A 21237-nucleotide genomic window follows, 5' to 3' on the forward strand; every position below is an offset into this window, starting at 1 on the left:
TTCCAATGATAGCAGCATGTGTCCATCTGTGCATGTATGTCATCTAAGAGCACATCTAATATTTAACCGTGCACTCCGATTCCTCTAGGGAGGTGCCTGCTGATGGCTGGTTAGGCACAAAATTATGTATAGAAAATCAGTAGCGCTCCACAATTCTCTCTGTTAAATTATAATTTCACAGTCCTAGATTGATCTAATCCACTTGATTTCAATTAGTCCAAAGTTGCAATACCAATCGGAACGTTTTGGTCATCACAACCTTTCTCATCATGGTATAAAAGAGTGGTCCATAGATCTATCCAAACTAAAGTCTACAAAGGAGTGTACCATGTAGCAAGGAAAGATAGAGGAGAGCACTATTGAAAAATACCCACTGAGCAAAAGAAAGGAGATATATATATGGAAGTGGATGCAGGTCCGACGAAATGAATGACACCTGTGGGGTGCATGCAATGAAGAGGCAGTAACTCGAAATAATACGTGAAGAACGATAGCATGCACTCACCGCAGAAGATGTGTCTATGCGTCCGGAGGTCCCCGGGGAGCATCAAGCATACACCGAAGCGTTTAGAGGCTACGCCGGTCGTTTCACGCGACTATGCGCGCTTCTTCCGGCCTCTGAGGCCGGAAGAAGCGCGCATAGTCGCGTGAAACGACCCGCGTAGCCTCTGAGCGCTTCGGTGTCTGCTATCGTTCTTCACGTATCACTACAAAGGAGTGTGTATGCTCTTATGGCAATGTTTGTATGGGTTTTCTCTAGCACTCCAAAACATACTGATAGGCGAATTTAGATTGTCAGCCCAAAAAGGGACAGGCTCTGATCTGAATGATATAAAAGAATATTTTGGTGCTTTATAAGTTGGTTTATCAGCCCTGTTTCAATGCCAACAGTGCCATGTGTTTGTTGAGCTGTACCCACTTATCTGCCATGTTGAGAAGGGTCGTGATGACCGAGACATTCAGATTTGTATAGCAACTTTCGACAAATTGAATCAAGTGGATTGTATCATTTGTTGTTTGGTTGGTGAAAAAAAAAAAATGAAACTTTGAGAATTGTGGCGCACCTTTTTGTTTTTCTATATGTCGAACAGCAAATTCCCTAATGATCCAATATTGGCACAGTACCGAAATAGTTTGAGGATTAATGGTAACATTTTCCATCTAGAAGAAAAATAACATGAACATATAATTTTTTACATAAAAATGTACTACGTATAAACGGAAACCCCCAAAACTTACAAAATGGTGTTTTTTATTCAATTTTGTCACATAATGATTATTCCCCCCCCCCCGTTTCGCCATAGATTTTTGGGTAAAATGATTGTTGTCATTACAAAGTAGAATTGGTGGCGCAAAAAAAAAAAAAAAAAAAAAGCCATCGTATGGATTTTTAGGTGCAAAATTGAAAGGGTTATGATTTTTAAAAGGTAAGGAGGAAGAAACTAAAGTGCAAAAACGGAAAAACGCTGAGTTCTTAAGGGGTTAAACAGTTGAATAAAGCTTATGATGGTTAAAAAAATACAAAAAGCTAAACAGTTCAGTTTATAATAATTGAATTACTTCTGTTGATATTGGGGCCAGTGCTAGAAAGCTTGACGTAAAATTGACCAAACTCCGTAGAGCAAGTACTAACAAAGGAATATGCATATTGCTGATTTGTTTTAAGAGAAAATAAAAAAGTAATTTTTGTAAGTTGTCTTCCCTTATGTTAAAAAGTGGCAGTAAATGTAATTAGACATTCTCGTTGTAACAGGTGATTAAGGAAATGACAGGGTTAAAAATTGCCAATTTGTACCCTCCCTGCATTGAGTCAACCTTCGCTAATGGTTTTCCCCAATAATTTCTTATAAAAAACAAAGTTCCTTGCGTGAGAGTAGCGTTACGGGTACGTGAATAAGCATTGGCATAGCAAGATAGTCCTACACCCCCTCCTCCGCTCTCATTCGCCGTTCAGAACAGATAGAAGTTCTGCCTTTTGTTATCGTTGAATGAAGTCCTCAGATATCTGGGCACGTTTCTCCAATTCACGCGCAGCAGCAAGGCCTCTTCCAAGTTCTTTCACTCTGACCAATTGGCCATATAGTGTGAATTTTTGCAGTTTTGCGCTTCAGATCCTCCACTAAATAATGCAGCTGGACTCCATTTTTCTGGCACCGAGTCGGGAGCCGCAATTAAAACAACAAAACAAGCCGAGGTCGCTGTAATTTAGAAAGTTTACAAAGAGTTCGCCTCTGTGACTGAGTCCTCGAGCTCCGAGCCTTCCCCAAATCATTATGGCTCGGGAATTGCAAGAGATGGCTTGTGAGAGAAAAAAAATCGTAATACTGTCCTTTTTTTGGTTTTGTTTGAAGGTCTGAGAGCCGAGATAACCACATGGGGGCAGTGAGAGGCCTACTAAACCAAGTAGTTGTATTCTCGAATGAACGCAGAATTTGTATTTTTGAGTTTTAATATTGACTGTATTACGGAGGTATGTTTAGATATTTTTATCGAAGTACAGGAAAATTCCTTTCATGTTGGTTTTATGTGTTGCTAGTGTTACTTGTCTTTTTTTTTTTCTTCCCTTTTAGTGATTCAGATTCCTCAGTTTACAGCCTGCCGATAAGTTTCTAACAGATACTCATGACTGCTATTCCACCATCCATATTTTTTACACACTTGTCCTTTTTCGTGTGTTTTATGCTAGTTATTTTTTTTCCATCCTTTATTTATTTATTTTTTGTCAGTCCTGTTCACGTACTGTCTATATTTGAAATATATCATTAAAGTGGTACTCCACTCCTAGACATCTTATCCCCTATCCTATCTGTTTACGGGGGTCCTGCCGCTGGGACCCCCACGATCTCTGTGCAGCACCCAGCGTCCGTTTAGAACACTGGGTGTGAGCTGCTGTGGTTGTGATGTCACGGCCACGCCCCTCATGATGTCACACCACACCCCCTCAATGCAAGTCTATGGGAGGGGGCGTGGCAGCCGCCACGCCCCCTCCCATAGACTTGCATTGAGGGGGTGTGGTGTGATGTCATGAGGGACGTGGGCGTGACATCCCCCCCACCACCACCACCTGCTCCAAGCGTTCTGAACAAAATGTTCCGAACGCTGGGGCAGCGGAGTAACCCTACTCACTTCAGAACACTTCTCTGCTCCAGTTCTGATTCCTGTTCTCCATCTGTGTGTGTTTACATGATGGGAAAGAGGATGACAAAACTGAGGCCAGTCATTGGCTACAGGCTTCACTTTCATACACACATCATCATATCTCCCAGGGCACTTGGGCCACGCGTATGTTGTGGTCCCTATAATACGGCAATGTTTTTCAGGTAGATTCTACTGAAAGAATTACCAAGATCATTCTTTCAGTGGCAGAAACTCAGCCGGGGAAATTGAACAATGTGCACTGTGCAGCGGAATCGCATTCTGTTGCCTCGGAATTTCAGAGTGTATTGTGAACCTCGCCTAAGGAGTCGGGCTCTTCTCGTTAGGTGCATGGAGCTCTCTGTATTGAGTCTCCCAAGCTGCTCCTCTCAGCTATGATTGACAGCTCTTGCATCAGGTTAGCTGTCGATACAGAAGAGCTGAAAGTGCCATAGGAGGAGAGCCCGCCTCCTGGACACCTGCTGTGGCCGCAGCTGGGATATTAACATTGTTTATTTTTGGTCATATAGTTTGCATGACTAATATGGAAAAGAGAAAAAGCGACAAGTGGTGCGCCCCTACTGAGGACCGTTTTGCGGGTGTCTCAGAGAAGAGACAAAGACGGGTTCTTACCCTTAGGTGTTGCGCTCAGGGCACAACACCTACAGTAGCATCTGGAAAAAGAAAGAGCCGTACCGCTACCACGAGGAACTTCCCGGGGTGACGTCAGTCTATCCGGTGGAAGTAGAATATAGAAGTTTCTGAAATGGAGTTCCTCTGAATGAAGGCGCTGGTCCCCAAGTATTTTAATAGGGTTTTATTTGCAACGGGTTTTGATCCTGGACAGGGATCTTCATCAGGCATGATGAAGATCCCTGTCCGGGATCGAAACCCATTGCAAATAAAACCCTATTAAAATACTTGGGGACCAGCGCCTTCATTCAGAGGAACTCCATTTCAGAAACTTCCATATCCTAGTTTGTATGACTGACACATCTGGTTTTGTTCCACTTCCTTCACTGACCATTATATAGCGTTGACTGTTTTGACAATGGATGGCGTGGTGTGACCATGTTAAATTTGTAGCAGATATGTTCCCTAGTTATTAGATAAGAAAAAGTTCCTAGAAAATTGGGCACCCGGTCCCTGTAGAGACTGATTTCAGAAGCCTACAATAACTCGCCCATCCCTAACTTTGACGCTCGGGTCTTGTGTTGGGGGTCTTCCCCCATACTTGTGTTGCTCCTGTTACATACATACATATGCCTTCAGCTCAAGGCAGAATATACATAAAGCCAATATATAGGCATCAAGGAGAACTGAGTGGGCCAAATCCATTCTCGCTGGTCAATGACAGACCACCATTTAAAATAATGAAGATACTTCTGTTTCAAATATATTTTATATAACTGATTTTTGTGTAGGCCCACATAAGCCAACATCTGTGGATGATATTGGTCACCATGAGCCGGCAGATGTAGAACGCTGTCATTATTTTGCACTCTAAGATATTTACGAAGCTTGAACACACTGAAGAGATGAAGTTTGACATTGCATGTGTATAAGTGTATATACCTAAAGTATGAAGAAAATGTCTACAGTGAGATGGAACAGTAGCCAGGAGGGCTTTGACACTAAGGTGATCACATATTCATAGGAATTGGGTTAGAGGGAAATTCCCTGTGAGCAGACGGCAGATAGATACTGTAGGTAGATACTGTAGGTAGATACTGTCATCTCTCTGCTTCATCTGAAAGTTACTGTCGCAGATAACGCGGAGAAGGCATTTTTCTTGCAAGCTGCGCAGCCCATCATATCTTGGTTTCTTATTGTAACAGGAGCAGATGAAAAATTATTATAAAAGATGTCAGCTACTGTATTTTATGTAAAAATATTAATTTTTTATTTTTTTTACTCAATAAATGTTATATATTTAATTTATTTAGCAGCAAAGATATAAATTCAGCCACATTTACCCTTATGAAGGATACTTAAAGGGGTACTCTGCTGCTAAGCATTTGGAGCAAACTGTTCCGAACGCTGGAGCCGATGCCGGTAGCTCGGGATGTCATAGCCCCGCCCCTTCATGATGTTACACACCCCACCCCCTCAATGCAAGTCTATGGGAGAGGGCGTGATGGTAGTACCCCTTTAAGGGTGATAAATAGGTCGTAAAATCTAGTTCAATGATGATTTATTTTTTTTTTTTATAGTTTATCCTTCAGTCTTTTGCAATACAGTTCCCGTATCAAGTTTTTGATGAAAAAAGGATTCCTCAAAACCGGACTAAACTGTATCAAAACGTGTGTACAAATTTTAACCCGTATACGGTTTGAAAAATGATGTCCGGATGCATCCGGTTTTTTTTATTACAAAAAAAAGTATACGTTTTTAATTTTTCTCTCCATTATGAATAAATTTTCACTTTTTTGATTGAAATTCCAAGAAAAAAAATTCTAAGAAAAAAAAACTTCCGACGCGCACTGCGCATGTGCAAAGTGAAAAATAATGTCTGTTGAAAATCGGATGTATCTGTATGCACATACAGTTCTCCACGGTTCCCATTGAATCCCATGTTGCAACAGATCAAAAAATGCTGCGTGCTGATCTTGTGCCTGCAAATATGCTTGATGGCCAGGTAAATGTGAATCCTGAAAAATAAATAATGGCTGTATGGTTCATTCTGCCTGATCTAAACCACCATCCAATTCAAGCGAGCTACTTATTCTACTTATATGTTTAAAACCTTTACTGATTCAAGTTAAAGGGGTTATCCCCCATAAGGGGATTTTAGTAAAGATCTGCGCTTGTCTTGGGGCTAAGTGGCTATGTTGTGAGATTACCATAACACTGTGACTAGCTTTTTGTGAACTGGTATTTCCTGTTTTGACTTTTTTATTTTTTTTGACTACAAATCCCAGAATTCAATTTTCCTCCCTCCCACACATGAGCCACCCCACCCATTGAAACATAAATGAGCTGCATCCATTCAAAAGACCTGTGGTTTTCAATCAGGGTGCCTACAGCTGTTGGATTAGTTGCAGATTGATCTCTCTCCCACCAAGCGATCGCTCCATCCATTGAAGCAGACAGGCTCCCTGTCATCAGCTGACTAGTGATGTCAGGTCTTGGCCACATTGCAAAATGGGAAAAATCTGAGACAACAGTCATTTTGTATGCCGATAAAAATAAATATTGGCGTGAAAATCACAGAATTGTGAGAAAACCGTCACACACAGGTACAGACACTATATTATGAACTTCACTAACTTTACAGCCCCTGTAGCATAGTCAAATAAAAAAAAAATTCCTGCAATACCCCTTTAATTCTTCAAAGGAGAATGAACCTGCATCGTCTTCAATATTTTTTGGACACGTCTGGGACCCTCCAGCAAATTGATACATGAAATTCCATCCCTAATGCTGTGCCGTACCCCGGAATCCCAGGAACAAAAGCGTGTTTCTTTAGTAAGTGATAAATGTGAAGCGAGAGCGGGCAGTGTTGGCATCTCCTCAAAACAAACTAGTTATCCCCATGAACTGATTTCATCAAACATTATCTAAAATGTTGTCGATGGCAGGCTCTCAGCGGGGGCCGCCTGTGATAACTAGTTTTCTTTCAGATAAGCTGTTAAGCAGGGGTCACTGTGCTAGAATAAGTGCGGAGAATTCATGTTCGCTGGCAAACAGGAGTGAATCTTTGATCACTTTTGTGCGGCACATCAGTCTGGCATTGTGCTTTATACCAACACAACACTATAACAAGATGAGGCCTTTCAAGCTCTCGATAGCCCTGGAATGTTATTGAAATCAGTGCAGTTCCCGATAAGTTAATAGTAGAGGCAAACACTGTTCATTTCATAATACAGCATGTTGTGATTTCCAGCCGAAAGGAATGTGGGGAATCCATGCTTCTTGGGGATGTTATTTTAACTCTTCTGTCACTGGATTGAATATTTAAAGGGGTATTCCAGGAAAAAAAAACTTAAAAAATAAAAATTTAATATCAGCTGGTGTCAGAAACTTAAAAAGATTTTTAAATTACTTCTATAAAAAAAAATCGTAATCCTTCCAATAATTATCAGCTGCTGAAGTTGAGTCTGGTAACAGTGTTCTCTGCTGACATCTCTGCTTGTCTCGGGAACTGCACAGAGTAGAAGAGGTTTGCTATGGGGATTTGTATTACTCTGGACAGTTCCTGAGACAGGTGTCATCAGAGAGCACTTAGACGGGAAAGTCAACTTCAGTAGCTCATAAGTACTGAAAGGATTAAGATTTTTTAATAGAAGTAATATACAAATCTGTTTAACTTACTGGAGCCAGTTGATATATTAAAAAGTTTTCCTGGATAACCCCTTTAACTATAGTTTACAATGTATTATTTTTATTTTTTTTGTAAATCAATAGTTCAAGGGAAAATAAGAAACTTGGTAATGTATCTTTTTACATTTTCCATTACCAAATTCCTTTCCTTCATTGTTGCACCAACTCTGAATTAACTGATAAACTTTGCGGCCCGGAAGATAGTGATGAATGCAGATTATTGGCTTCACTGAGGGATCAGATTACAGCTGCCTGTGAAAGTATATGGCAAGGAGAGAGGAAGGAGGAGTTTCGAAAAAAAAGAGGGGCTTAGACCCATGTTTTGTTTTGTTATTTTCATTTCCATATTAGTTATTAGTGTGTTTTCCCTTATATTCTGAAAAAAACCTAAATGATGAGTTTTCTATTTTATATAACCTTTCTTAAAAGTGAAAGATCACAGTTTTAAAAATTAGGGCAGATAATTGAATATATAGAAAGTCACCCTCGCATTTCAAATAGAAAGCTAAGAGTGACATACATGTTTAGCGCACAACATCGATACAGTGGGGCAAAAAACTATTTAGTCAGCCACCAATTGTGCAAGTTCTCCCACTTAAAAAGATGAGAGGCCTGTAATTTTCATCATAGGTATACCTCAACTATGGGAGACATAATGAGAAAAAAAATCCATAAAATCACCTTGTCTGATTTTTAAAAAATGTATTTGCAAATTATGGTGGAAAATAAGTATTTGGTCAATAACAAAAGTTTATCTCAATACTTTGTTATATTCCCTTTGTTGGCAATGACAGAGTTGAAACGCTTTCTGTAAGTCTTTACAAGGTTACTTTACTGAGGATTTTACCAATTAATTCATTAGAAATCCTACAATGTGATTTCCTGTATTCTTTCCCCCCCATTCGGTTTCTCATAGTCCTGGCAGCAAGCATTTCAGACTCATGCTGGAGTCCTAAACACTACGAGCTGCCAGTCTGCTTTGTTCACAAAGGAGAACACTCAGAGCTGCCAGCCTGCTTTGTTCACAGCCTGTTTGGCTGTGAACAAAGCAGGCTGGCAGCTCTGAGTGTTTAGGACTCCAGCATGAGTCAGAAATGCTTGCTGACAGGACTGATGGGGAAAAATACAATAGAAAGAAGCATATTTTTCATTAACATGCTATTGGAAAGTAATTCAACATTCATTAATCTAAAATATATCAAAAGTTTATTTGATGAGAGGTACCCTTTAAGTGGGAGAACTTGCACAATTGGTGGCTGACTAAATACTTTTTTGCCCCAGTGTAAATAGAGTGAAATGCATTTCCCCTTCCTGTTTTGCTGTCATCTTAGTTTATATGGAAATTCTATAGTAAATGAGGGCCATATGAGGGCACAGTCGCTAACTAGCGCATTTGTATGAGCTGATCTCAGAAGTGTCCAATGGCCGTAGCTGTCAAGTAGAAATACTGACGGGTGCTAAGTTGTGAAAAATGTAGAATTGGAATCCAATCGATAAAGAAGAGTAAATTTGCACTCACCGTCTCTGTAGTGAGATCAATCACGGGTCCTCTGTTCGGCAGGGAGACATAAGATGAGAGCGCTCTGAGCGCTCTCATCTTATGTCTCCCTGCCGAACAGAGGACCCGTGATTGATCTCACTACAGAGACGGTGAGTGCAAATTTACTCTTCTTTATCGATTAAATACCTGGGCACCACCACAAAATTCTTACTCCCTCTGGCAACATGGTGCCCAGGTTTTGTAAAGCCCTGTCCTAAAAGCCTTCTGGAAATATGTGTGAAGAAAACGCAATAAGGCTGCGACCCCAAAAGTGGTAAATTTACAGTAATCCAGCGTCTTAGCAACTGAGTGAACCAAATCCCCCTCCCCTTTATCCTCTATAACATAGTCTGAATTGACAAGATTGATATTTGTTAACCAGAGTCTTCATTTTGAAGCTTCATTAAGGGAGTTCTGCTCCTGCCGCTGGTTGCAATGAAGAGGGGATTGGCGCTAATCCCTTTCTTTAGCCCTGATGGCCCGCAACTAATGAAATAATCACAGATGACCCAAGAGGGAGCTCACAGGTGCCTGCATGGGCCGCGGACATATTGCCTCGCTTCTCCTATTTCTGTGGATACTGTATGAGCGATGCCGATGAGCCTGAGATGAGCCGCACATCAGTCTCCAGAACACAGACCACACAAAGGAGAGAAACATTGACATAGTCTTGTGGTGTCCTTCGGGAGGGGGTCACTTCAAAGAGACTTGTGATATCTTCCTTAATACAAAATGAAATGTTTGCTATCTTTACAGAAGTCGCTATGGTCAGGATTGACGGGAATACACTCTATGTACGGTAGTTTCGGCATAATAGCTTAAAGAGTACGGCATAGAAACACCTGTTAAAAACAAAGTAAAACAAAAAGAAAAAAAAACAACTTTTATTTTAATTTAAAATTATATACAAGGGTGGTGGTTAGAAAGCAGGGACATTTTGTGGGGCATAACAAATTGGGCAGATACACCGGGTGCATATAAGCTAGTATTATTTAATGATATATGGCAGTATTATTTAAAAATTTTATTTTAGTATAATGTGGGAACTTTAGAGTGGCATGTGTAGAATATTATTATTGAAAACTGCATAGTACAGGACACTATATAACAGTATTAAGTGGGGACTTCATGATATTATGCAGGCTCCTTAAAGGGGTACTCCAGTGAAAAACTTTTTTTTAAATCAACTGGTTACAAAAAGTTAAACAGAGTAGTTTGTAGTTAAACAGTAAAAAGCTAAACAGTAGTTAAACAGAAAGTTGTCCAGAGTAGGAGAAAATCCCCATAGCAAACATATGCTGCACTGGTCAGTTCCTAAAATGGACAGAGATGTCAGCAGAGAGCTCTGTGTTTCAAAAAGAAAAGAATTTCCTCTGTAGTATTCAGCAGCTAATAAGTACTAGAAGGTTTAAGATTTTTTAATAGAAGTAAATTACAAGTCTTCAATACAGTGGAGAGTTAGAAAATAATCGGCACTCACCGGTCTTCTCTAAAATCAGCTTTTTTATTAGTACATACTCACAATATGAAATGCAGTCAGGGAGAGGGATCTGTGCAGGGGGGGGGGGGGGGGGTAAGTAGTAGGCAACAGATTCTGTTTAGCTCGTTACACGTCCGGAACATTTAGTTCCGAATGCTGGGTGAGAGCTGCGGGGGTCGTGACATCAAGGTCACGCCCCTTGTGATGTTACGGCCACCCCCCCTTGATGCAAGTCTATGTATGGGAGGGGGCGTGACGTTATGAGGACTTTTAAAGAGAGTAGTATTTGAATACTGCAAAGTATTGACCAGGATATGGCGGTATTAAATGGTTTATGGCAATTTATTATGGCAGTCTGTGTCAGTATTAGTGGACTGTAAATGGCGGGAGTTATGGTGGCATTATATCAGTATCTTGGAAACTGAATCTGTCTATAAATCTCAGACTGAAGCCGGGACACAGACAAGCTCAGCACTGCTCCCTGCCTGTCAATCAGACAGGCAGGAGCCAGTACTGTGCTGAGCACTATCTGAGCTCCGATCTTTCTTCTCTCAGCACATGCAGTTGTAAACAGAGAGGAGAAGATTCAGAGCTGCCAGCTGAGCTTGTCCAAGTACAAAGTATACAAAAAAGAAGGTTGCAGCAGTACTCTTGGTCAAAAAATGGAGGCTCTTAGCGCACTTTCTAATCAAAACTTGTCCCCCATCCACCACGCGAAGGTGGCCTCATTTCGGATAGGGCCCTAACCCTCATCTCACTCACCTTTGCTGGGCATACAGCCTCTGACTGGGTGACATGTCAATTTAACATCAATTTAAAAAAAAACTCCTGTGAAACACGGAGGGGTGCACGGCTACAGAGGGTGCCACTCCCACTAAATTGCACAACATAGCCTTACATAGCCTGCACAACTACCTAAAACCTTCTTTTTTGTTTACGTTTGTACTTGCCACAGCAGCGTGCACCCGTGTATTAGGTAGTTGTGCTGGCTATTTTTGTTTTTGCTGTGCAATTTAGGGGGAGTGGCTAGTGCTGGGCGATATGACCAAAAATGAGTATCACGGTATTTCACGGTATTTTTTATTTTTTTTTTACATTGAGACTTGCATTGAGGTGGCGTAGCGGAACTAAATGGGCTTTTGGAACTAAATGATCTGAACACTGGGGCAGTGGAGTACCATTTTAAATAGATGTAACAAACAACCCCACAGCCTCCAGCTGTTGCAAAACTACAACTCCCAGCATGTTGGACTATATAGTAGTGTATAGTATAGGTCAGTGTTTCCCAACTAGGGGTGCCTCCAGCTGTTGCAAAACTACTACTCCCAGCATGCCCGGACAGCCGTTGGCTGTCCGGGCATGCTGGGAGTTGTAGTTTTGCAACAGCTGGAGGGCCTCAACAGCTGGAGGGCCTACTGTAGGTATAGTATATTATACAGACCCCTGTCCATCCCAGAACCCTGACTCCCCTTCCCAGTTGCTGCAGGGACCATCCGGGGAGGGTGGTCCGGGCCATCCATCCTTCCTGTAGTGTCTGGCGGCATTCCGGGTGGAGGGTGCACCGGTCCGGGCTGTCCTTCTTCTCCGGGGGTCCTCTTCTCCACTCCGAGCAGGCTCCAGCCTAGAAACGCTGCATAGACGCCGCTGCGCAGTGATGCCCCTGCGCAACGACGCACCTGACGTCACGGCGTAGCGGCGTCTATGCAGCGTACTAGGCCGGAGCCTGCCCGGAGTGGAGAAGAGGACCCCTGGAGAAGAAGGACAGCCCGGACCGGTTCACCCTCCACCCGGAATGCCGCCGGACACCACAGGAAGGATGGATGGCCCGGACCACCCCCATTACGGGTGAGTTTAAATTTTTTTTATTTACTCGGAGGGTGGGGGAGGGGCACGACCGGTATAGCGGTATGGGAAAAAATCCATACCGTGGGAGAAAAAAAACCCGGTATCCGGTTCATACCGGTATACCGCCCACCACTAGGAGTGGCATCCTCTGTAGCCGTGCACCCCTCCGTGTTTCACAGGAGGTTTTTTAAATTGATAGTGGATCCAGCATGTCACCCAGCCAGAGGCCATATGCCCAGCAGAGGTGAGTGGAATAAGTGTTAGGTTAGGTTCACATCACGATTTAACCATCCGATTATCGGACCGTAAAATCATATACAATCGTATGTAAAAATTAAAATCGTATCCAAAAATCGTACAGATTAAAATTGCATCCGATTTTCAATAAAAATCTGATCCTGTTTTTAAAATGAATATGCATGCCAATGGCAATAAATTTAAAGGGGTACTACCGTGCTGACAACTTATCCCCTATCTAAAGGATAGGGGATAAGTTGCCTGATCGCGCGGGGTCCCGTTGCTGGGGACCCCCGCGATCTTGCACGCAGCACCCCGCTCTCATCAGGCCCCGAACATCCACTCCAGGTCTGATGACCGTGCCGGTGATCGTGACGTCACAGCTCCACCCCCGTGTGACGTCACGCTCCGCCCCCTCAATGCAAGTCTATGGCAGGGTCGAGACAGCTGTCTCGCTCGCTGCCATAGACTTACATTGAGGGGGCGGAGCCGTGACATCAAGATACTCCGGCCCCGTGATCGGCAGTCATCAGACCTGGAGCGATGTTCCCTCCGGGGCCTGATGAGAGCGGGGTGCTGCGTGCGACATCGCAGGGGGACCCCGCGCAATCAGGCAACTTTATCCCCTATCCTTTAGATAGGGGATAAGTTGTTAGCACGGTAGTACCCCTTTTAAGTGTATGTGTTTTGAAGTCTACGGCGCATGTGAACTTAAAAATCGTGTGCGATTAATTTGGTAAAATTGCACAGTCACACGATTCCATTCGATTTACATAGACATCAATAATAATAAAAATCGGACACGATTTTGATCAGATTTAGAATCTGGATGAAAAATCGTGGTCAACCACGATTTTACCTCCGATCTTAAATCGTTCAAAATCGGATGCAGATCAAAACTGATGCATTTGTTGTCTATCATTAATGAATGGAAGTCAATGGATACGACTTGGCCTGCAGATTTGTGAGAGGAAGTAGGATGGTAAAATCGTTAGGGTGCGTTCACACAACCTTAGGGTGCGTTCACACTACGGAATCTCTGCTCGCTGAATTTCGCGAGTAGAGATTCCGCCTGGCGGCCGCCGCCGGTGATGCTTCGGCGCTAGGGCCACGGGGCACTGAGCTGTCACCATTGACGGCTATGCAGTGCTCGCGGAATCCGTGCAAAGAATAAACATGTTCTTTCTGTGGACGGAACAATTTCAGCGGCAGAATTGTCTGTCGCGGAAATTCCGCAGTGTGAACGGGTCTCACGGAGTGCCATTCACACTAATGTTAAGTTCACACCGCGGAATTCCGCTCGTGGAATTCTGCGAGCATTCTGTAGTTTGAACATGGCCTTAGGCTCCATCCAAAATGAGGCCACCTCCGAGGGGTGGATGGGGGGACACGTTTTGGTCAAAAAGTGCCTTAAGAGCCTCCATTTTTTGACAGAGTGCTGCTGCAATCTTCTTTTTTGCAAAACTACAAGTCCTTGCATGCCCGGACAGCCAAAGGCTGTCCAAGCATTCTGGGACTTGTAGTTTTGCAACAGCTGGAGGCACCCTGGTTGGGAAACACTGTTTTAGGTTAAGACGTTAAAGGAGCTGCGGTATAATGTTGTACGATCCTCATGTCTCAGTTATAACAAGGGACCAGGATAATCCACTGAGGATGTAATAGTTGGGTACCCGCTGGCCACTCACTATTATGATCTCTCTATAAGGAGCACTTTACTATTCCTTATTCATCTAGGAAGGTAAATCCTATAGTATTTGGGGTCTGTTTACGCACAGTGTCTTGGTCATATCATTTCTGTGGCGAATGTCCCCTGGCTTTTCTTTATTCTCCAGGGGTCAAGCAGGACCATATTGGTTGACCTTTCTCTATATACATGGACTTCATTGAACTTGCCTCTGTAAATACCCTGGGTCATCAAGGTTTATCCATAGCGAAGGGCTGTTAGCACATGTCCATGCGGGCGCGCCAATCTCTGCCGGTCATTGTAAGCGCAAAGCTTACTGTTTCTCTCTTCAATCTGATTTTTCAAATTATTTTCTTTTATATCGGGAAAAATGAAGGGGGGGGGGGGGGGGTGTATAATTACATACATGGACTTTCTGTATCTCCTTTATCAATACCATAATGAGCAACAATCTTCTATAGGGAAGTAAAATGTGTTTAACTCTTTAACTTTTTTAAATCAACTGGTGCCAGAAAGTGAAACAGATATGTAAATTACTTCTATTAAAAAATCTTAATCCTTGCAGTACTTATTAGCTGCTGAATACTACAGAGGAAATTATTTTCTTTTTGGAACACAGAGCTCTCTGCTGACATCACGAGCACAGTGCTCTCTGCTGACATCTCTGTCCATTTTAGCAACTCTCCAGAGCAGCATATGTTTGCTATGGGGATTTCCTACTACTCTGGACAGTTCTTAAAATGGACAGAGGTGTCAGCAGATAGCACTGTGTTCATGATAACAGCAGAGAGCTCTGTGTTCCAAAAAGAAAAGAATTTCATCTGTAGTATTCAGCAGACAATAAGTACTGGAAGGATTAAGATTTTTTAATAGAAGCAATTTGCAAATCTGTTTAGGTTTCTGGCACCAGTTGATTAAAAATAAAAGTTTTCCACCAGAGTACCCCTTTAAAGAGGTGCACCGGGGGAACTAAACCTCCCTCTCACCATTCATTCATTCATTATTATGGGAGTGCCGAAAATGCCGAGTACAGCAGTCAGGCATTATCGGCGCTCCCGTACATATTAATGGAGTGTGTGTGCCCACTACTAGTAGACGACATGTGCTCCTCACTTATTGAGAGAGTTTGGATAGTGGATAAGTTAATTTTTGCTGGAGTTCTCCTTTAATGCTGGGTTCACCTATGTCCAGCATCCGGCTCAATTAACCCAGCTTAAAGGGGTACTCCGGTGGAAAACATATATTTTTTTTAAATCAACCGGTACCAGAAAGTTTAACAGATTTGTAAATGGCTTCTATTTAAAAATATTAATCCTTCCAGTACTTATCAGCTGCTGTATAACACAGGGGAAGTTCATTTCTTTTAGGGTGCGTTCACACTGAGTAAATCAAGAGGAATTCACGCTGAAAAATTTACGTGTGGAAAAAATAATTTTCAATTCGATCTGAAATGGGGGAGAAAGAAGTGAAGGGTTTTTCAGCCATTTCCGCTCGAATACCGCACGAAAACTATGTCGAGCGGAATTTTTTTTTACCATTGACTTCTATTGATTTCTGCTAGCAGATTTTGCATGAAGAATGAACATGTTCTTTCTTCAAGCGGAAAGGAATTCAGCGTCGGAATTGCGCTAGCTGAATTTCCGCAGTGTGAACAGGACAGCAGAAATAACATTAAAGTCAATGGGCAGAGGAGATGTGCATTAATTTGGGGCGGAGAATTCAAGAGGAATTACTCGAGTAAATTCCTCTTGAATTACTCAGTGTGAACGCACCCTTAGAATTTCTTATGTCTGTCCACAGTGCTCTCTGTTGACACCTCTGTCCATGTCAGGAACTGTCCAGAGCAGGAACAATTTCCCATAGGAAACCTCTCCTGCTCTGGACAGTTCCTGACATGGACAGAGGTGTCAGCAGAGAGCACTGTGGACAGACAGAAAAGAAATTCAAAAAGAGATGAACTTCCTCTGTAGTATACAGCAGCTGAAAAGTACTGGAAAGATTAAAGGACAACTGCAGCGCAATATACACTTATCCCCTATCTACAAGATAGGGGATAAGTGTTTGATCGCGGGGGTCTAAGCGCTGGGACCCCCCTCGATCTCCCTAACAGGGCACCACCATTAACGCTCATGTTGACGTAGTGTTGACCTAGAGGTTGACGGTGACGCCCCGTCTCCTCCCCGTCCCCATACAGTTCTATGAGGTAGACGGGGAGGCACGAACGCTGCCTCCCCGCCTCTCCCATAGAGATGTATGGAGGAGGCGTGCCGGCTGCAACGTCATGCTGCGGCCGGCACGCCCCCTGCACGGGACAGCCGCGGCCCTGTACAGGAGATCACAGGGGGTCCCAGCGTTCGGACCCCCCACGATCAAACACTTATCCCCTATCCTGTGGATAGCTCCGATCTTTCTTCTCTCTGCACATGCAGTTGTAAACAGAGAGGAAAAGATTCAGAGCTGCCAGCTGAGCTTGTCTGTGTCCCGGCTTCAGTCTGAGATTTAGGACTCCAGAATGAGTATGAAATCTATAAAAAGGGCTTGCGGCCAGGACTGGTAGGGAGACCTCTAGTGGTCATTTTTTCAAAGTGGAAAATTAAATAGAAAGAAGCATATTTTTTTAATAACATGCAATTGGAAAGTTATTCTGCATACATTAATCTATAATATATCAAAAACATTTTTTTATGAAAGGTACCCTTTGTTAGCCTAGTGTATTTTATTTATTTTTAAAGGGCTTCTCTGCTTTGGATAGTTATCACTTATTCGAAAAGTCCCTTGACATTAATACATTAATCTGACCACAAAGTGTCCCCAGTGATTAGATATGGTCTTCAGGGAAACTTGGTAGTAAATATTCACTTTCCCTGCATGGACAACTCGGGAAAAGCCGCAGTGCAGAGCGTCCTTTCAGATGAATGGGTTGTGTAATGCAGAACAGGACAGGTCCTCCTTGTTTTTCTTTTTTTAACTGCTTTCACACTATATTATTGTGTTTCCCAACCAGGGTGCCTCCAGCTGTTCCAAAGGCTGTCCTGGCATGCCGCGAGTTAAGGTTTTGCAACAGCTGGAGGCACCCTGTTTGGAAAACATTGCTCAATTAACTCAGGGGAACTTGACCTACAAGAGATGACGACAAGATGAAGACTGGTATTGACAAAGAGGACAAGGGGGAAGAAAACTACCGTATATTTATATAAATTATATTTAAAATGATAATTTATTTATATAAATCACTATAAGTTTGCATTAGTCAAGGAATTTGTGTAAACATTCCAGAATTTGTATTTTAGAGGGGTTATCTAGCTCTTCAAAGCTGATGACCGATCTTCAGCTTCAGAAGACTGAAGGTCGGACCTACGACTCCCCCGCGGTAGTGCAAGGAACGTGCAAGTGAACAGGAAAACACTTAAGTGCCTTGTTCCACCTCTAATAAAAGTACAGCGAGTGCAGAAATGGAGCACATGTGAACAATGGAAAGCCAATGGGGCTTACCCCAGGCGCTGTTGATTGTTGGGGATGCTGGGAGTCCCACCACCAGTCTATTCAAACCTTGAAAAACTTGATAGCCCCCTTTAAATGGAATTTACCATTTAAAGGGGTACTCTGCCCATAGACATCTTATCCCCTATCCAAAGGATAGGGGATAAGATGTCTGATCGCAGGGATCCCCGCAATCTCGACTGCGGCACCCGAGAAATCTGGTGCACGGAGTGAACTTTGCTCCATGCCAGATGACTGGCGATGCGGGGCAGAGGCTTGTGACATCACTATCCCCTTTGGATAGTGGATAAGATGACTAGGGGCGGAGTACCCCTTTAAGAAGACCTTATTTCATATACTTTATCAGGGAGTTATGAGTTAATATCAGAGGGGTCTGCTCAGGTTTAGGTTTCTAATCTCCAGGCCAGAGTGGATGATGGTTACAATGAGTGTCTCCTCTACAGGACCTGTACTGTCCTGTATTAGGGTGCCTGCACACCACGTTTTTGCAATACAGTTCCCGTATCAGGTTTTTGATGAAAAACGAATTCTCAAAACTGGACTAAACTGTATCAGAATGTGTGTACAAATTTCAACCCGCATACAATTTGAAAAATGGTGTCCGGTTGCATCCGTTTTTTAAGAAAAAAAAAGTATACGTTTTTAACTTTTGACTCCATTTTGAATAAAGTTTAACTTTTTTTGATTGAAATTCAAAGAAAATAACTGTGCAAGGTCAAAATCCGTATGGTGAAAACCGGATGGAACCGTAAGGTTCTGTACGGTTCCCATTGACTCCCATGTTTAAAAAAAAAAAAAAGTATACGGTTTAATACGGTTTTTCACCCGGACCAAAAAAAACGTAGTAGTCTACAGTTTTGGATACGGGAAAAAAAAGGGACAAAACCGTATAAGACGCAAAACGGACTAAACCGGATGATGCGTTTGACATACGGTTTACAATGTTAAGTCAATGCATACGGTTTTCTATACAGTTCAGTTTGTTTTTTACCTTGAATTCGTATATGAGAACTGTATAGCAAAAACGAGGTGTGTGTGCGCCCTTAGTTACATTGATGTGAATGAACCCTGGGTAATGATTAGTTTCCCTTGTGGTGACTCTGCAGTACAATTGAGCTGCCAGGATTCCTAATAGATCACCGCTGATCTGAGGTCCAGCAGGAGAACACTTTGTGATCTGTTTATTATAAAGAGACCCTTTTAGGAACTAAAGCGCATGCAAAGCGGGGAACCCCTTATAATGGTTACTTTTAGATTGGGAACACTTATATAGACTGAATAATACAACTTTCCAATGTCTTCTGTTTTCGTCATGTGTCTGTTGTGTTATTTAACCCTATATATTTTTATTCACTAGGTAAAAAGAAATGTCTACGATCTCACCAGCATCCCCGTTCGCCATCAAGTCTGGGAAGGTTGGCCTCCATCTGCTCAGAGTGATAGTGTAAGTTTCCGGATCACCGTATTATAAGTTTGCTCCTTATTGTGATTCCCAAAACGCAGCTTTTCCTAATATATAATTGCGAGCTGCAGTTTTGGGAAACTTATGTTATTTTTAACTTTTGCAGAAAATTTAAGTGTTAATATTAGGCTGATGCTTGTTACATAGACATGAACTCTATCCTGTGGACAGTGTAGGCTGTGGTGTTGTCTGTTGAATCTAAATGTATCACAATGTACCAAACAACCTACCACCACTGCACCATTCTTGTCCAAGAGTTTTTAGCCCCCACCTAGGGGACCTGTGTAAGCAATCCATTAGATTGCTTATACAGACCAATGTTATTGCATTGTGTTGATCAGTTACATCAGTAATCTTTTAGTCTGTCCTGCCTGAGGCAGGCAATCGGCACCCCTCGATTGCATTGCCGAGGTGCCGATCTGAGCCCTGACAGGTAACAGTCTATATATGAGTACTTTTCAGCGCATTTCCCCCACTCTTATCAAAGTCAGTGGGAGCGGGGTTTTGTGCTGTGACACCATGCTATTTTGGACGTGAAAATTGTGCATTTTCCACATCCTAAACAGTGCATCTTTTGCCCTTGTAAACATACCCTTGTTTAGCGTATAGATGAGTAGTTCGGCACTGCTGGCTTCTGTACCTGAAGGCGGGTGGACACTAAGTCACTGTAGCGGAGTGAGGATACGGGGGTGCTCGGAACTCACGTAGAATATAACATCAGTGCATGAGAAAACAAGGAAAAGTCGGCACTCACCGGTTTTCCAATTCAGCAGATTTTATCTGTTGTCTCCCCGAGAATTTTACTATGGCTGTGAGAAATGTGCAATAAAATCTGCTGAATTGGAAATCCGGTGAGTGCCGACTTTTCCTTGTTTTCTCATGCACTGATACCCTTGTTTAGTGTTTTCCAACCAGGATGCCTCCAGCTATTGCAAAACTACAACTTCCAGCATTCCTTGACAGCCAAGTGCTGTCCGGGCATGCTGGGAGTTATATTTTTTGCAACAGCTGAGGACATCCTGGTTGGGAAACACTGCCCCAATGATTTGTGGGTTTTAAAAAAATTTTTTTTTTTTTTTTTTTTTTTTTTTAGGTGGGAATTTAAAAAAATGTTTTCTTACTTTTAGACAAAACAATGCCTTTAAGGGTAGGGTCACACGGATGCGCTGACGGCGGTCACAAAAGCAAACTCCCTGCTGCCACCAGGTAGCTAGCTCTGAGTCTGCGCTCATAGCAGCAGATTTCATGCTGTATGTCTGCCACCAGCAGCGGCGTGGAGACTCAGAGCTATCCAGCTGCAGCAGGAAGCTCGCTCTTGTAACTGCCATCGGCGCATCCTCAGATTTAAATACGCTGCGGATGCGCTCAGTGTGACCCTACAAAGCATACCTGTCTGTTAAATAAAAATAATCTTTTGACATCTGAGACCCTAACGAGTCATAAAAACAAGCAAGGTGATGCATGTGCCTGTGCACTTCACTCCCCTCCCCTGCACTAGATGGGCCCAATTAAAAGCCTATAGGGCCTGTCTAGTGAAACTGGATGGTGATTACGGCGAGCAGGAGAAAGAATTCTACAGCTGCATGCTTCTCCTCGCTAGTTCTAATGATCACCATTGAGACCCAACTGGTCAAAACTTGCAAAATGACAGCTACTGCAGCCATAGACAACTTAACCCTCTATCCGCAGGATAGGGGATAAGTGTCTGATCACAGGGGGGTCCGACCACCGGGACCCCCCCCCACGATCTCCTGTACGGGGACCCGGAACTGCCGCGGCTCTGCACGACTAATGCTTGTGTCGTCGACCCCACTAAGAGGTCAACAGACACGCCGCCTCCATTCAGCTCTATGGGGGGGGGAGGCGGCACAAACGCTGCATCCCCACCTCTCCCATAGAGATATAGAGATACATGGAGGGGCATGTTGGCCGCGGCATCATGCTGCGGCCGATACGCCTCCTGCATGGGGAGAGCCACTGCAGAGCCGGGGGCCGGGGCCTTGTACAGGAGATCAGACACTGCGGATAGG

At 43.0% G+C, this 21237-nt stretch overlaps 1 protein-coding gene across 1 annotated transcript in view; it reads left to right on the forward strand.

Annotated features, from left to right (window-relative positions):
- FAF1 (Fas associated factor 1) overlaps positions 1–21237 on the forward strand; it is a 295823-nt gene that overhangs the window by 125079 nt on the left and 149507 nt on the right. Inside the window, exon 8 of the mRNA XM_056532377.1 lies at positions 19103–19189. Within this exon, the coding sequence (XP_056388352.1) occupies positions 19103–19189 (87 nt within the window). The remainder of the gene's footprint in view (positions 1–19102; positions 19190–21237) is intronic.

Source organism: Hyla sarda, chromosome 7 (genome assembly GCF_029499605.1).
Source record: "Hyla sarda isolate aHylSar1 chromosome 7, aHylSar1.hap1, whole genome shotgun sequence".
NCBI classification, from domain to species: domain Eukaryota; kingdom Metazoa; phylum Chordata; class Amphibia; order Anura; family Hylidae; genus Hyla; species Hyla sarda.